The following is a 17,030-nucleotide window of genomic DNA, read 5'->3' as shown; positions in this document are numbered from 1 at the left end:
ATTTACCAATTGTCTTATGTACATTTCATAAAAAGTGAGAAAAACTTAATAACAGACACTCATATTCAGGTTTATAACTACGTATTGGCACATAAAAGAAAATAAAAACACGTTCAATATTCTAAAAAAATGTTGGGTGAAGCAAACACATACTATTTAATAAAAGCAAATTAAATTCACAATGGAAAATTGAGACATTTAGTCGCATAAAAAAAAACTGAAACTATGCTCGGCTTTGTAATGATAATGATCTTACATCATTGGCCACTAATGAAGGTAATAATGTATTTTTATCAGCAGTTATGTATGCAAGTTAACCTTAGTTATTGTCAACAAAGTATTTTCAAGCAAACATCCTCTGGAAATGTTGACAATATCACAAATTGGACCACCGGGAATTGCTGAGCTAGCATATGTATGCGTTTGCGAAAAAAGAAATGAAACAACAATCTAATATGTCTAAAAATAACAAGGATCAAGTTACGCGCATGTTCAATAAGAGCAACAGGCAGCAGTAGCAACAATATCAACACTCCAAGCAGTAGCATCACAAGCAACCAGCAGTGCCAACTGCGGCGGCCAGCTTCCGTTTAGCTTGTAAGTATGATAGCTTACAAGGCATAGAGTACGTCTCACCCTCAAACGAAGCAGTTGAGGTAACATTTTGAATAGCACAAAGTATAAATTTAACTGTTCTTTATTAATCCAAGACGTCAAATAAGGATTCAAGTAAAACAATTTGCACATGCATGGTAAGTATGAAATTATCTTCTTTTATGTGATATAAATATTAAATAAAATAACTATTATACTAGGGTATTTCAATAAGTTTAGCGGTTCGATAAGAGAGGGCGTTGCTACTAGCCCAAATTTTTTGTATTATGTTGTATCGTGAAGTGATTGAATTTTTATTTTTGGAAGGTTTAAAAGCCAAGGGAATTTATAAACGAAGTTTGGAAGTGCATAAGAACTTTTCGTTATCAATCAGTACAGTAGAAAGATGGGTCGCTGAATTTAAACGTGGACATTTCAGCCCTGCCAGATTCTCACTTCAGGGATGGAATTCATAAATTGGAATCTCGTTAGAACAAGAATATTGACTACATTGATTGGAAAGTGGCAAAAGTAGTACAAACGCTTAAGCTTAATACACCTGCAAGTCGTGCGGAAAATTATAGGCCTATTACACTTGTCTAAATTCTCGAAAATGGATACTAGAATATACACAATGTCACACCACTCGTAAACAAGATAAACAAAATCTCTCTCACAAATGGGCATTTTCGTATGCATGTGAAAAAAATCTGCTCTGACCAGCAAACCATATGTACAAGCACGGGTACCTCAGAGCTCTGTAATTGATCCATTACTACATATCCTCTATTGTACTGTTTTTCCCATAAAGCTAAGTTCGGACTTCGCGTCAAATGACCGTAAAATATGCCTGAAAATTCACATGTATCCCTTTTAAAAATTTCTTTTTGGAAAATATTTTGGCTGTAAACGCGAATCTCTTCAATACTTACTAAATTCATCTGGCCCATTCAAGTTAAATTTCTTTTCATTAGAAAAGATAACCTTAAGAAAAATTGGTAAAATATGGAAAAGTTATGCATTTTTGAAAATTTGGTTTAATTATTTTGTGCGCTAGATTTCCAAACAATCCATATTATACCGAGCGCAGGTTTTCTGTCTCATTTTGTGTCAGCGGTAAGTTCTCTAGGTGGCTTCATTTAAGAAAACTTAATACTCCTCGCACGCTTTAAAACTCGAATTAACGTAGCTCGAGAAACATTGAGGTCACATTCAGTCTTAATACTATATCACTAAGCTCTTTGTATTGTTTCGCGCCACAAAAACATTTCGCATTTGTTTGTAGCTCCATAATTTTCCTTTGTTTTTTTTTTTAATTTCGCACGATGGTGGTTATTCCCCGAAAAATTTTACCTTTTTCCATATGTGTAAGTTGTGTACCATGCGGCACTCTGATATAAAATGGTACCTTGAAATTTATACATTTCTTTATCCAAGCAGTTTGGTATTGACAATGAGCGAAATCGGTAATAAGTAAATACGTAAAAAACGCGATATCTCTGTAATAAACTAAGGCAATTAACTCTAATAAACAAATGATGGGTCCAAAAATAGAAATATGACGGAAGTCAAATTTAAGAAAAGGGGAAGTTCTACGGTCACTTTTTGGCAAATGTGTGCGTCTCGACAACGACTCACTAAGCTCGTCACCATATTTAAATCGGGCGTAATTATGATAGTTTGGGGATAAAGAAATTCATTATTTTTGCGTAAAATTTTTCCACAAATGGTTTAAAATGGTTTTATGGGTGATTTTTAGCTCCTATGTGATGCGACTACTAACATGCCGGTCAACTTCGACATCAAAAATACCTGAACGGCACCATAAAATCAGTCATCAATAAAATAATGGGATAGGTGCGCTCGCTGAGTTGACGCGAGGTCCATCTTTCCAGGAGTACACCACAGGATCTCAATGGAACCCCAATCCTCTCTTTTGCGATGCAACCGTCTCCAGGGTGCCCTGACTAGCCAGCTCATCAGCCCAGTAGCTTCTCTCTATGCCGCTGTAAGCTGGAATCCAAATGAGTCTAATATCGAAGTATTCGGATGCAATTGAGAGGAAGTCAGGCATTCCCCTACTAATTTCGAGCGCACAAACCACGAGCTCAAGGCTGTAATTGCTGCTTGGCTGTCGGAGCTTCCTTAATTGCGGTTATATCCGCATGGAAACCTAAACTTGAGCTTGGTGGGGAGTTCCTCATAGAATACTCCCCCACCAATTCTTCCGACCAACTTCGAGCCATACGTAAACATATTTGCCATGCCCTAACTCCATGTGTTGCACCCCGCCCTGCTAAATTGTTCATTATGACGTACACTCGGATAAATATACTTGTTTGTATATGGCTGGTAAAATAGCTTAGTTACCAAATTGTTTACCTCGTCAAAACAGTAATAGAGAATAATTTTGAAGTGAAATAAATTTGTTTTTCGTAATTTGTTAATTGTTATTTAATTTGTTAATTTTTAAAATTTGAAATGGAAGGTGATATCTACGATAATCAAGCTCTGGAAAAGGAGGAACAGGTAAAAAATATTATATTCTATTTTCACTTACCAAACTGAATCTTATAGGCACGGAATCTAATCGATGAGTGTAAGCCGATGGATGCAGCTTTGAAGCCGCCAGACAATAAGGAGCTGAACATTGCTGTAATTCAAAAAATTTAAGATTTATAATTTAATTTTTCTAAAACTACGTACCTCAATAGCTGGCAATAAATCCCACAGCTGATGAATTTGACAATCCGCCATGTTATCTTCCACAACCTGGCGATGAGCTTCCCTCTAAAGATGCGCTCAAGCCGATGGGACCCATCGGTCCGTGGGCTACAGGAAAAGTGGATTGGAGCCCAATGGCTGGCCTAACAGGGACGCGGCCAGTTGTGGATCGTTACTCAATAACACGTTTTAGTCCAAATGAATGGCGAGCAAAAAACCATGATATTTTACAAAAAACCAACGACATCTTCGACAAAGCTACCAAGTATTTCATTCTTTGCGAATTCCTATGTCTTATTTAGCTAACCTCTTTATTGAAATACTCGCAGAAATCAGTACAGCTCGAAAACAGCTTTCATGCGCATTACTGCAATGGTCGACAAAACGCAGGCGGAAACAACGAAAAACTTAACGCAACGGGCTCAATTGGTGGGTAAATGGAAGGTAACGCTCGAAACAGCTATCAAAAATATGGCAGACGAAATTAGTACAATGGAGGAAGAACGAATTCGTTTGAAAAAATCTCTTGTTATTTTAGGTGTTCCAGAATCCATAGGTGAGTAATGCATGTGTTTTTATTAAATTTAAGTTATTTTAAATTTATTTGTAGTAGCTAGTGTGCTAATTAAGTTTGGATTATATTGTATATATCGCTACAAATAGTAATAATAATAATTTATTTGTACAATAAATAAAATACTCTACAAATACACAACCCTGGCCTGGTGTCAAAGAACTTGTTGAGCCAGTTTTTAAGGACCTCTTTGCTATCGAATGTAACGCCCTTCGTATGGTTTGTAAGGGCGCGGAAAAGATGGTAATCGGTCGGTGCAAGGTCCGAAGAATACGGCGGATGCTGAAGGACCTCCCATTCGAGCTCTTGGAGTGCGGCTTTGAAAACTTGTGCAACATAGGTCCTGGCGTTGCCCTGATGGAGTATGGTTTGACCATGTCGATCAGGTCTTTTGAATCGAATAGCTTCATTCACGCACTAAAGCTGGGCAATGTAGGACTCCTTGTTGACCGTGGCATTCTTTTCGGGCATTTTCCAGTGCACCATGCTCTTCCAGTCCCCCCAAACACATTCATGATCTTCTTTGGATGAAGACCCGGCTTGACTCTTGGCTTTGGCGTATCTCCTAGTGCCACCCACATCTCTCTTTGCTTCATGTTGAGTATAAACACCATTTCTCATCTTCCGTGACAATTCGGTACAAAAAGCGCTGTTTATTACGGCGTGTTTCTCGATGACGGGCTAGATGCAGAGAAGCAATTTGAAGGCGACTTTCGTGGTTTTTTTCGTTGAGCTCGTGAGGCACCCAGGCTCTCAGTGTTTTGGTAAATCCCATTGAATGAAGGTGATTGAGAATCGTTTTATGATCGTAGTTCATTTTTTACGCCAATTCATGACTGGTTTGGTGACCATTCTCCTTCAAAAGTGATTTGAGACTTCTTCGTCGAATTCAGAAGGTCTTCCGCAGCGAGACGTATCATCGACGTGAAAGTCGTAATTTTTGAACTTTGCAAACAATTTCTATTCTGTAGACTCGCCTATGAAACCTTCTTCATACACGTCGCAAATGCCCCGAGCTGCTTCGACAGCTTTTTGACCCCGTTGAAAAGCAAAGAAGAGCAGGTGTCGGAAATGTTGATTTTTGCCTCCTGAAAAATGCTACGAATTTATTCTCCGACTTAATATGTGTATTGAAAGCCGCGAAAGCAATACAGCGAATCTACCGCAAAACAAATTCAATCGAAATACTGACACACAGATGCCGACTTTGTTGAAGTCGAATGGGATTCAAAAATACGTTCAGATTTTGCTGGAACGGTGAAAATAATTCAGAACGTGTGATCAACATCAGACCGCTGGCCTTTAATTGATAATACAATGCAGAAATATTATTCGAATGATTTTTGAAGTGAAAACTTCTTTAGAATCGTTGGGAGTGATTTGGGAAAAAGTGAAACGAAAAAAGCGACCAACTTGGCTACAAAGCGTTATATTATATGTTGATATAAACGTAGCGACGAACTAAATAAAAATAACTTTTATTTTTTCTTGTGATTCGAACCAAGGATTTTGGATCGGAAGCTCACATTGCTAGTCGCTCGGCTACCGCGTCATGCTGTAGGTGCTGGCCTAAAAGTTATTTAGTTACGAAGCGTTATATTATATGTTGATATAAACGTAGCGACGAACTAAATAACTTTTAGGCCAGCGCCGACAGCATGGCGCGGTAGCCGAGCGACTAGCAATGTGAGCTTCCGATCCAAAATCCTTGGTTCGAATCACAAGAAAAAATTTTTTTTAAACAGATATTTTATTTTATTTTATGATATGTTTATGAGGAGCTTTTTTTCATGGCAGAAATACACTCGGTGTTTTGCCATTGCCTGCTGAGGGGTGAGCGCTATTAGAAAAATAGTTTTCCTTAATTTTGGTGTTTTCACCGAGATTCGAACTGACGTTCTCTCTGTGAATTCTGAATAGTAGTCACGCACCAACCCATTCGGCTACGGCGTTTGTTTAATTTTACTGATGCAAAAATGAGGGAAAATATTTGAATAAAGTTTGCTTACTGTTTACACATTTTCCAAAGGTGACGGAGAACCAAAAAAAAAGTCGATTTTCAAACAAATACGAGTGCATATGTGTAATTGTGTTAGAGTTTCGGTCACGCCCCAGCAAAACCTGCGTGCATATGTGTTTGTAACATTCAAAAAAATGTAATTGTGTTAGAGTTTCGGTCACGCAGGTTTTGCTGGGGACGCTCATAATAGCAACCGCGTGTGTATTTTTATATTCGTAAATATTTTCATTAAATATTAAATATTTACCGCAATTATGCCGAAAAATAATGCAGAAAAGTGTCGTGAATATCGACAGAAAAAAAAATCAATAAATAGCATCACGGAATTCATTCACGAAAATTTAATAAAGTATACACCAGAAGTATCGCGGATACTTAGAAAAGATTACGATAAAGTTCCAATGATTTTAAGTGGCGATTTTATCGTAAATTTTGCATTAGACACAGCGGTTCCTTCAATTGACTTTCTCAATACAACATTCAATTTAAAAATGTGTAACAATCGCACTGAACCGACAACACGATCAAAAACAACAATTGACGCGGTATTTCAAAGATATGTTGACAACATCGAAACCAAAGCATTTGTATCATATTTAAGCTATCATAAGCCACTCGTATCATTTGTTGAAATTGAAAACATTGAGGATGAATAATAATAAAATGAAGAAAATAAAATATGAACTTTATAGCAATATTATAATGAACCTATAATTATCCCGCCCCTAATGCTGCTTTCGTCTCATTCTCTCTCAGTTTGTCTTACGGAAGGTTTCACTTCTATCCCGTCTAACCGTTAGACTGGTATTTTTATTTTTTTTTAAATCTGGTAGATGATTTTTTGGCATTTACCATTCACTCGCTGTTCACGTAATGACAGCTCCTTTCGCTTTTCGAAAGAAATAAAAACCGAGATACCGCTAGCGTATAAACCGCACGTAAAATGGACGATTCATGGAGACTTGCCAAACCTTACTGAGCAGAAATATCAACACAATTTGCAATACTCAGCTCTCAAAACATAGTTATCGATATCGATAGTTCTCATGCAGATAAAAAACACCAGATAGAAGATCGGGGACAATGGCATACACAGAGTGTAAGCAGAGCCCTTTCAGGGTATATCGGTTGTTGATGGTTTACCATTAGTGCCGCTCGTAATGCGAACTTTCCGCAATTCACAAATTGCTTTTTCACAAAGCAATTGCGCGTTAAGTAGGCATCATCCCTGAACGGGTTCTTTGAATAAGTTTCCACAAATAGTAAAGCACTCAGGTAGTTTTTATCCAATGAATTTTTACCTCAGTCTTTCGATGTAATGAAATGTATAAGTAGTTGCCAAATTAAATTACAATACCCAAATAAGGTATACTCCACTGTGCCCTGTATTTATAATTATTGTGGTCTATGTACATATTTTTTGCTCTAAATAAATAAAAAATAAACTGTATATATAATTTTTATGCTTTAGCCAAAGAGTGCTTAGAAAAGCGTGCCGGCCGACCAGATACTGAATTAGTGAGAGATTTGCCTGAAGAAGAGCTCATCAACGAATTGGCGCTTATTGCGGAGATCGGCCAACAGTTGAAAAAAACGCTCGAGGATTTCGAGCAACAGCAAGTAGAAAATCGCACAGCGCGTCAACGCCTTGAGTATGATTGGAGCGACAAAAAGGAAGCCTACGAAATTGACACTACTAATGTGAGTCTTAACAATTTTTCGAAAACTATAATGTTTCGACCAGGCGCAATACGCCAGCCAGCTGAGTAAGTATAAAATATATTATATATTAATGTTCTTTATCCTTATTAAATAAAGTTTTGTTCAGACAAGCATCCGAGCAGTATTGGGAACATTTTAGTAAGGAAACATTAGAAGAATGTGAGAAGTGCCGGCAAAAATCTATAAAACTACGTCAGACACTCAACTCTATTTTAATGAATGCCGCACGTGATATACGCAATCAGGCTGATGTAGTAGAAGGTGTTCTTGTAGCGCGCATCAACTGTACTCAAGAAAATCTGAAACGATTCGAAAATGAATTACGTGATGTATGTTCAATAGACTCAAAAATTAAAATATACATACATACATATATATATATTTTGAATTTGTATTATCTCAACCGTTTTCAGTGCCTTCAAAAGCTCGCCGACACCGAGACGCGCATCACTCAACTGCATGCCTCGGTGCGTAGTCTTGATGCGGCAATGAAGGTGGCTCAGACTCGTATGGATAATCGCAGCTTCAGACCAAACGTCGATAATTGCCGTGACTTTGCACAACAGGATCTCATCGACGAGGTGGCAACAATACAAAGCGGAGTCACGGCCTTGTTATCCGAGTTGGACGCGGCAGAGAATATCAAAACTGGCCTTATGCTAACACGGAGTACTTTGGAACGTGAAATCATGTTGAAGCGGCGTACATTGTGGTTAGACCGAGACCGCTGCATGCTACTACGCTCACACTATCCATCAGCTAGTGCATTAAGTGGATTTGCTAGCATGTAAATATAAGTGTATAATCACATTTACCTATCGCTAATAGCTTTGTAAAAGAACACTCATGTCTATCATGCCTATACTTATACTACACTTGACATATTCTTTTGAAACCATAATATAATCTAATTTCAAATGTTCGAAGCAAGTGAGCTGCTATCTATTCTGGACTATCTTCTAATCACATTATATTTAATAGTAGAAGTTTTGGTATAGTCTTATTTTACATCTCAATCGTGTAATTTCACGATAAATTGGCTTATGCGGCAATTGAAGTCGAAATTAAGCGCAATGTGCCCGATCTTTATGAACCTGGATGTGGCAGTCATATACTATAACAGGTCGATATACATCTAGCCATATGATAAATAGAATTTAAAAAATGTGGCAATATTTGCTACTCACGACTACTACTACGATAGAAAATTCGGTGGGCATCGAACTTCGAAATGTATTTTTGGCTCGTGTTAATGCATTAATGGCCTCGGGAGACGGTCCAGCATGCTTGACTGAGCTTTGTGTGTGTTAGTGCAGTCGGGTGTCGTCGTGTCACACATACTTGTTGTCGGCTTTTGAATGATGAAAATCAAAAATTTTAGATATTAGCGTCAATCAGCCGACACGCACACATATAAAGTTCTTGTCAAACAATGCTTGACCGTCGCCAGAGGCCATAACAGTTGTATCAGAAAGAGCAACAATCCGAGTGTTACTTCATCGTAGGCTCATTTGGGAATAATTTTCTTCGGACTAAAAGGTTTCCAGAAAAAAGTATCCCGGACATACAGTGGAAAACTGTAAAGGAAAATGGGCCAATGTTAAAATTGAATTCCAAATTTGAGTAATTTGGCTTCACTTATAACAGAGATATTACGTTTTTCTCATTTTCGGTAATTACCATTATACGAAAGGTGGACGTAGTTAAGACCGATTTTGCTTATTTTGCGCATAACCTTATTTTGTGTCATGCTAAGTGTCCTTCTCGGCCGCCGTAGCCGAATGGGTTGGTGCGTGACTACCATTCGGAATTCAGAAAGAACATAGGTTCGAATCTCGGTGAAACACCAAAATTAAGAAAAACATTTTTCTAATATCGGTCGCCCCTCGGCAGGCAATGGCAAACCTCCGAGTGTATTTCTGCCATGAAAAAGCTCCTCACAGCCCCCCAAAAAGGGTGTACGCGCCATTTATAAATATATATAAGTGTCTTTGCCGAGTTTCGAAAAAGCATCTCAACCATTCCTCAAGGTATAGTTTGTAACATCAGACGCACGGACGGAAATATAGTCCTACCATATAAAAAGTGGGCGAGGCTATTATCCGATCACAATAATATACATCGGTGCATTAGTACATTTGCCATTGATATTTGTTGCAACCAGATGCTAATGGCATAATTTTAAATGGTTTATTTACTGCAAATATGTGGCGAGCGCATTGCTCACGTTTGTTAACTGACAAACCTCACATAAATCTAAACCTAATCTAACTGGGTAAATTAGCTCACAGGCTCCTCTAAAAGCGCTGAATTTGAGACGTGAGGCAGAGCACCAGCATTTTTGAGAAAGGCGATCAAATTAGATACCATTGTTGCGAGGTGTACGCCAGTGACAGGCAAGTAAACCTGCGATTTCGACATGATTGCATTGAAGCTTGTTAACAAGGATTCGATCCTACTATGGGAGTTTCCCGTTAAGCGAACTTTGGGTCAATCAACGTTGGGTAAATAAATTGAAGAAAAATTACATGCTCCCATCGTTCCCTATGTGGCGATTGGTGGGGGTAGTCTTGCTGGAGCTGGTTGTAGACTTGCTAACATAAGTTTCGATTTCGTCGGCGGAGGTGGCGTTGGCGTTATTCATGTGAACGTTGGCACGCGGCTTATCTAAATTGGCAGTAGCGTTGGCAGCATAAGTAATTATGCGGGTGGAATATTCGTCAGAATTATTCTGATGAGCACCAAACGTGGTGGTTCATGCCGGCGAGAGTGACGAAGTAACGTTGGAAAGTTTTTGTATGTTCTTGCAACTTCGAAATTGTCTCATCTTCGGAATTCGACATAGGCTGTGTTCGTAAATGCAACATGACGCGCAAACTACAATTGCATAACAAACAGAACATTCAGAAATGCCAATATGGCAGCACTGCAATAATCAAGCGTTCAAAAAGACAACAATTCTATCAGTTGTCACTCAAAATTTCTATCAAAAAATTGTTTACTGCATTTAACTACGATGTCTGATGAAAAGTAAGTGCAAAACTGTTTTATTTTAATTTTTGTATTGAAATTTAGTTAAATTATGTTAATAATAATTGTATAAATTGTTATTTTTAAATTTGTAGTGAAAATCTTAGTAATGCGGAGACACAGTTATTGCTGAGAGTATGGTTGAATATGGAGGACGAGTTTAAGTCGGGTAGAAGGAAAAAAAATGTATTGTGGAAGAAAGTTGGGATCGAAGTTAAAAATGTAAATCCCAATATAAGACTGGACAACACCACAGCGCAGAGAAAATTCTTAAATCTCTTAAAGTGAAACTATAAACTATTAATTTTCATAAAACTTATAAAACCTTACTTTAAAAGTGGCGCAATTCATTCGGCAATGGGAATAGAAAATGTCCTCGGGAAACGACTTTATTGTTTTAATAAACGATTTGTTTTTAGGTATTTTTCTTTTTAAAGATAAACATTTGTACCTAAACATTTTTCTCTTTGACTTCAATAGCCTTCTTTTTCTTAAATTTAAAGAAAATCTATCTTTTCTTTGCTCACAAATTTCGTCTAGTGTTAGATTCAGCAAAATTTCCATTTTAGTATTATACGCAAACAAACGTGTTTGCAAATTGTCAAAAATTGTATAAGAAGTAACAAATGTCAAACTTGAAGTGTTGCCACTGATGCTTATGCTGCAAGTCATGTCGCATTTACGAACACAGCCATATCTTCACGAATAATTACAGTATTGGGCGATTCGATAACGTTAATTCTATGAATCAAAATGGCTGATTCTCAAGATGATTTAAGTATAAATTATAAAATAATGTAAAAGCAGAGACAAAATGAGCACGAATACATTAAAAACAACTGAGTTTCTTCTGATAATCTTTTAATAATTAAAATAATTCAATAGATTCTTTTATGTTAATAAATAAAAGTACGTTTTTCCTACTTATAATAAAATAAAAAAAGAAAACAATTTTTTAATGGAAATAAATTAAATCTGAATCGCAATGGAACAAATTAAGATATTCATCTTAATGGATTTTATATATTTTGCTGACTGGACCGAGATTGTGTTGATGATACACAAACAAATTCAGTCACCATCCATTTTGCTTCGTTGCTGCGTGAGCAACGACTGATTGGAAGAGCGTAAAAATACGTGTGAAATGAGAGCGCACAATACAAACTGTGCTTTGAGGGTTGTGCTAGGGCTATCTTTCCGAGCAGGCAAGATTGGAAAGAGGGGAGAGTTGTTGCGGATATAGATGCCTCTGTTTTCACTGACGGATCCAAAATGGAGTCTGGAGTGGGAGCCAGCATTCGGTCTCCTATAAACCGGAGACAAGCAGCGTCTTTCAAGCAGAGGTCTTCGCGATCCTGCAGGCATGCAAAATGCTTCGGGATCGCTGTTGGGAGGGAGACAATAATATTTTTTCCGATAGCCAAGCTGCAATCAAGGCACTGTCGTCGCCGTATTGCAGCTCTCTTCTCGTGAACTCCTGTAACTAGGAACTTAAACCCCTCGAACGTGCAGGAAACTTTTCCCTCATCTGGGTTCCTGGGCACAGGAATATAGAGGGAAATGAAATTGCCGATGAGCTTGCCAGGAAGGGGGCGGCAGAACCGAATCCATCTGCCCTCTTCTCAGACATCGGTATCCCCTTGGCCATCGTTAAAGGGAAACTACACAACTTCTTTCTAAGAAAAGCGCAAGACAGATGGCGGTCTGTCTCATCGTGTGCCATTTCAAAAGCACTATGGCCTCAATACGATATAAACAGAACGCTTAAGGTGATAGGAACCCCCCGCCATTCAATTTCCAAACTCATTGCGGTGATCACTGGCCACTGGGTGATCGGCACTCTCGCGGAGAAGCTTGGAATTCCGTACAACCCCCATTGCAGCAGCTGTGGGGATCCTACAGAGAAAGAGACTGTGGAACACTTTTTCTGCAGATGTTCGGCTTTGGCGGCTAGGCGCTTGAGATTCCTCAACGTCCCCTTTGGGGATGACTTGATGAAATTCTCCAGCCTAGATCCCTTTTCTCTCCTCCGCTACATCAACAGCACTGGATGGCTGTAGACGGTTTTATCTCCTCCCTTAATCCTTTCACAGGTAGTGGTCCACTTTATGGTATCAAAACGGCACGTAAGTGCTACTTGTAACGTACCTGGGGTACTCTTGCCATCTTACCTACCTACCTAATGCTGACAAAACCCATGTTACGTAATAGCCAAAGTTATGTTGGAAACAGTCACCGACGTACGTAGTCTCTTACCTCAGCCCCTAGAGCACAAAATTGAGCAAAACTCCTCCCGTAGAGAGCAACTGCGTTCTTTTATGCTGAAAACAGTGACCGACGTAAACGCAGTGTCCTGTCAGCTGTTACTAATGAGAACCCTGATTTTCATTCACCTATGTTCCACCTCCAATTCTCTTTACTTTTCATTTTTGATTTTTATAGTTTGTAATTAAATCAAGCTTAAAAATGTTGTAGTATATAACAACGGTTGTACAATGAAACGGCTTCATGCCTTACTGCACCGACAAAGTAATATAAATAAATAAAATAAGTACATCTTTCTTGTTTCATTTTTTGTAACAATGGTGATTTATCAAATCAAAAAAACCATGTTCCACGATCAGTATGTTCAGTCTTTCTGATGACGCTGTATCATCAAAAAAATATTTCATTTTATCAGGATTTTCCACTTTCCCTCTCAACTGAGGATAAAATAACTTGGATCTCAAAACTCAAAAACTCCTTCCAAACTGATTTTGATACTCCTTCGGCTATTTAATTTAATTGAAAAGTTGCCTTGCTTGGCAGTTGGTGGCTTCGTTGAAAATGATTTTCAATAAGTCATTATCTTCTGGAAAATTCACTTCTTCTTTCTTAATTGGCGCGATAACCGCTTACGTGATTTTGGCCGAGTTTAACAAAGTGCGCCAGTCGTTTCTTTCTCGTGCTAACCGGCGCCAATTGGACATACCAAGTGAAGCCAAGTCCTTCTCCACCTGATCTTTCCAACGCAGAGGAGGCCTTCCTCTTCCTCTGATACCACCAGCAGGTACCGCATCGTATACTTTCAAAGCCGGAGCGTTTTTATCCATTCGGACGCCATGACCCAGCCAACGTAGCCGCTGGATCTTTATATCATATAGCTCATCGTTCCATCGCCTGCGATAATCGCCGTTGCCAACGTGCAAAGGTTTAAAAATCTTACGCAGAATCTTTTTCTCGAACACTCCAAGCGTCGCTGGAAAATTCACTAACGGTTGGAAACTCGCTTATATGACTCCTATATTCAAACTTCAATAAATATGTACTCAATCACCTGTATCAAAAACAATTGGTTACATGGGGATCTACACAGCACCAATACACTATATTTAATCCAAACAGGCTAAAACCCGACTATCCATCTTACTGCCGATGCAATGATGTCAAAATATTTGTTCGGCTACGGCTTGGGCACACGATTGCAAGCCACTCCTATATATTCAACAGAACTAACCGGCCAAACTGCCAGCACTGCCCTACATCACCACTAACATCAATTCATCTTCTCGTCAACTGCACACAATTTTCCACAGTAAGGAGCAATATTTTTGGGGACCAAATCCCATCATCACTATTAGAAAATATATGCTACGAAAATATTATAAAAATATCAGATTACTTAGCACAGACCGATTTCAAGAAACTTATTTAACTAATTTACCATAACTTTACCTAGTTTGCCTGTAATTAATTCATAATTCATTTTATAACAAATCAGAGAGCCGAAGGTCCTGGCCGCCAGTGCTCCTATTCTCGTGTTAAAATAATTATATTATTATACCACGTTTGTAAATAAATAAATAAATAAATAAAATCTCTCTCGAAGCTCTTATTCTTCATTTATAGTAGAATAAAAAATGTAAAATACAATACGCCGCGAACTTAAAAAAGATGCAATGTTCAAGTTATAAGTGCGATGATGAACGCTAAAAGGAAACCTGTCAGGTGGAGTGCGTCATTTACGTTCGGATGTATTATTTACGTCTCCTTCACTCAGGTGAGGACTCAATGTTCACGATTTTGGCAAAACATAATTAAGTATTGTATATTAAATGAATCGTTAGTTCATCATTTGGCGATAAATCACTCTCTCTGACCATTTTATTTAACGCAATTAAGTTTAAATTAGCCTTATCTGAGAAAAGGCAGTATTGTGGGAAGTAACTTTCACCGTTGTCGACCTTTTGACACTTGATAAGTTGACATTAACACTTTTACCGTCGAGAGGGGATGGTAAGTTCACGTGATATGTCAAGAAGGTAATCAACCCTTAATTGTACGAATGTACTGTAGCATTAACTGTAGCCCTTTGTTGGCCAATGCTGCACATTTCTAGAAAAACAAGTGTGACATTAAATAAAGCTATGTACATACATATGTATATATAGTATGTATACATATACGCTTACTTAGTACATCTGAGGGAAGGCAAAGGGTGGGCGCAGAACAAAACGTTCTTATATACTTTCCTAAAAGCAGGAAAGGAGGTAAGACAAAGGAAATTTTAATGTTTATACTAAACGTATGTATGTGCATATGTAATGATTGTAAAACCATATGGATTAAAAATAGTTTTATGTAACTTCATTAGTATTTTATAAAATTCAGGGTCCACGAAAAACAAAAAATTATGTTATCACTTTTCTGGTATCATATTGACATAGTCGTGTGGAAAAGGTCCAAAATATGCTTCTTCAGGAAAAATTTCAATTAATGAAATTCAGCAGGAGTTAAGTAAGGCTGGATAATATCGCCATTGTTATTTTTAAAAGCACTTGATGATGTGCTAAATAACGCCCTTGATACCAGCCTAGGAAGACGAATTCTCTGAAATCCTATTAGTATAGAACACCTGGAAGACCTCGACTACGCTAACAATATTGCCCCCTCTCGCAGCGTAGCGGACACATGCAGAAGAAACTGGATTACCTTAGTTTCCACGCAGAGCGCGTCGGTCTATGCATAAATTTGGTCAAAACTAAATCCATGCAAATCAACACCTCGCAGACAAACATTTTTACAGTACTCGGTGAACAAATCGCCAGATTACGGTAGATGGCGGAATAATGATTGAAATAAGTGCAATAATTAAAAAGTCAAAGTGACATTCGCCAGCCTAAAAAATATATGGTACTCGAAGGAACTGACAAAATGCACACAAGTAAGAATTTTTAATTCGATTATAAAATCAGTTCTTCTCTACGGTTATAAAACTTGGCATGTATCAACATCTACCACACACAGCTTACAATTATTTTTAACCATTGTCTCAAAACAATCCTACGCATATTGTGGCTTGTCAACTGGAAATACGGGATCGTACATGGAGATGAATTGAGCACACCATCCGCAAACCAGCTAACAAAAGAAGCAGAACGGCGTTGGACTGGAACCCTCAAGGACATCACCGCAGAGGACGTTTAAAGGATCATGGCGAAGTAGCGTTTTCACGAGTTTTTAGGAGTCGACGAAAACTTAATGTGGTCCCAGATCAAGGCAAAAGCGAATAATCGACAATATTGGAAATTTTTTGTTTCGCCACTTTGTGCCTTTAACCGACCCGACAACAACAAATAATAATATCAACTCCACCTTTATAGAAAAGGTAGTAATTTAAACTAATTTTCTGAAACAGAACACATTTTTCGTTTATACAGTTATACAGTTATTATAGTGGAACCGAAAAGCAAGGCGAATTCGTGTAGGAATGTTACTAGAGCAGGTCTTTCGTTTTGGTAGTTTGGATTGATATTCGTAGAAAGTTCGACGAATTCGAGGAAATGAATCAGCTGATTTTGACATTCAAACCACCAAATTCCTAATTCCAAAAAATATTTTTTTTTTTATACAATTGCCTCCACTTTTAATGAATTTACGTCTTATCAGATACCGGAAGGGATTAACAGACAACCATGAGCATGTACATGGAGGTGTAAGATGAAAAGCAATTATAGAAATATGAATCAAAAGTCGAACATCGAGCGTATTCCGAAATTCATCCTAACATTCAGTGTTAGAATTTGTACAGGCGACGCCGGTAAAAAATAAGAAGTAAACCCAAAATTAATAGAATCAGGTTTTGTAATTATTAAAAGCTGAGCGAACCTAATGAGTTACACGCACACATTCATTAATGCAAGTGAATTGTTCGTTAAGTATCTATGAGCATACCCATATCTTGAGAAACTATTTTCAAATATTACCACAAAGAAAAGGGCAATGATGCTAATGATGTTAAAGTTTATTATAATAATGGTGTGAGAACGATGATTTTAGCAAATAGAAAACAAATATTTGATAACAGCTTTATGGATTCATGGTGTT

General features: G+C 37.9%; 1 protein-coding gene across 1 annotated transcript; it reads left to right on the top strand.

The window, feature by feature from the left end:
* Positions 1–2,960: 2,960 nt before the first annotated feature.
* On the top strand, positions 2,961–8,556 carry LOC129248123 (tektin-4). The gene is made up of 7 exons (XM_054887561.1): positions 2,961–3,123; positions 3,172–3,249; positions 3,309–3,583; positions 3,648–3,874; positions 7,384–7,678; positions 7,741–7,963; positions 8,048–8,556. Exons 1-7 carry the CDS (start codon positions 3,076–3,078, stop codon positions 8,423–8,425), a joined length of 1,524 nt encoding a protein of 507 aa, XP_054743536.1. The 5' UTR covers positions 2,961–3,075; the 3' UTR covers positions 8,426–8,556.
* Positions 8,557–17,030: the final 8,474 nt, after the last annotated feature.

The sequence above is a fragment of the Anastrepha obliqua genome, chromosome 5, assembly GCF_027943255.1.
Source record: "Anastrepha obliqua isolate idAnaObli1 chromosome 5, idAnaObli1_1.0, whole genome shotgun sequence".
In the NCBI taxonomy this organism is placed as follows: domain Eukaryota; kingdom Metazoa; phylum Arthropoda; class Insecta; order Diptera; family Tephritidae; genus Anastrepha; species Anastrepha obliqua.
This window is presented reverse-complemented; position numbering and strand designations above follow the sequence as displayed.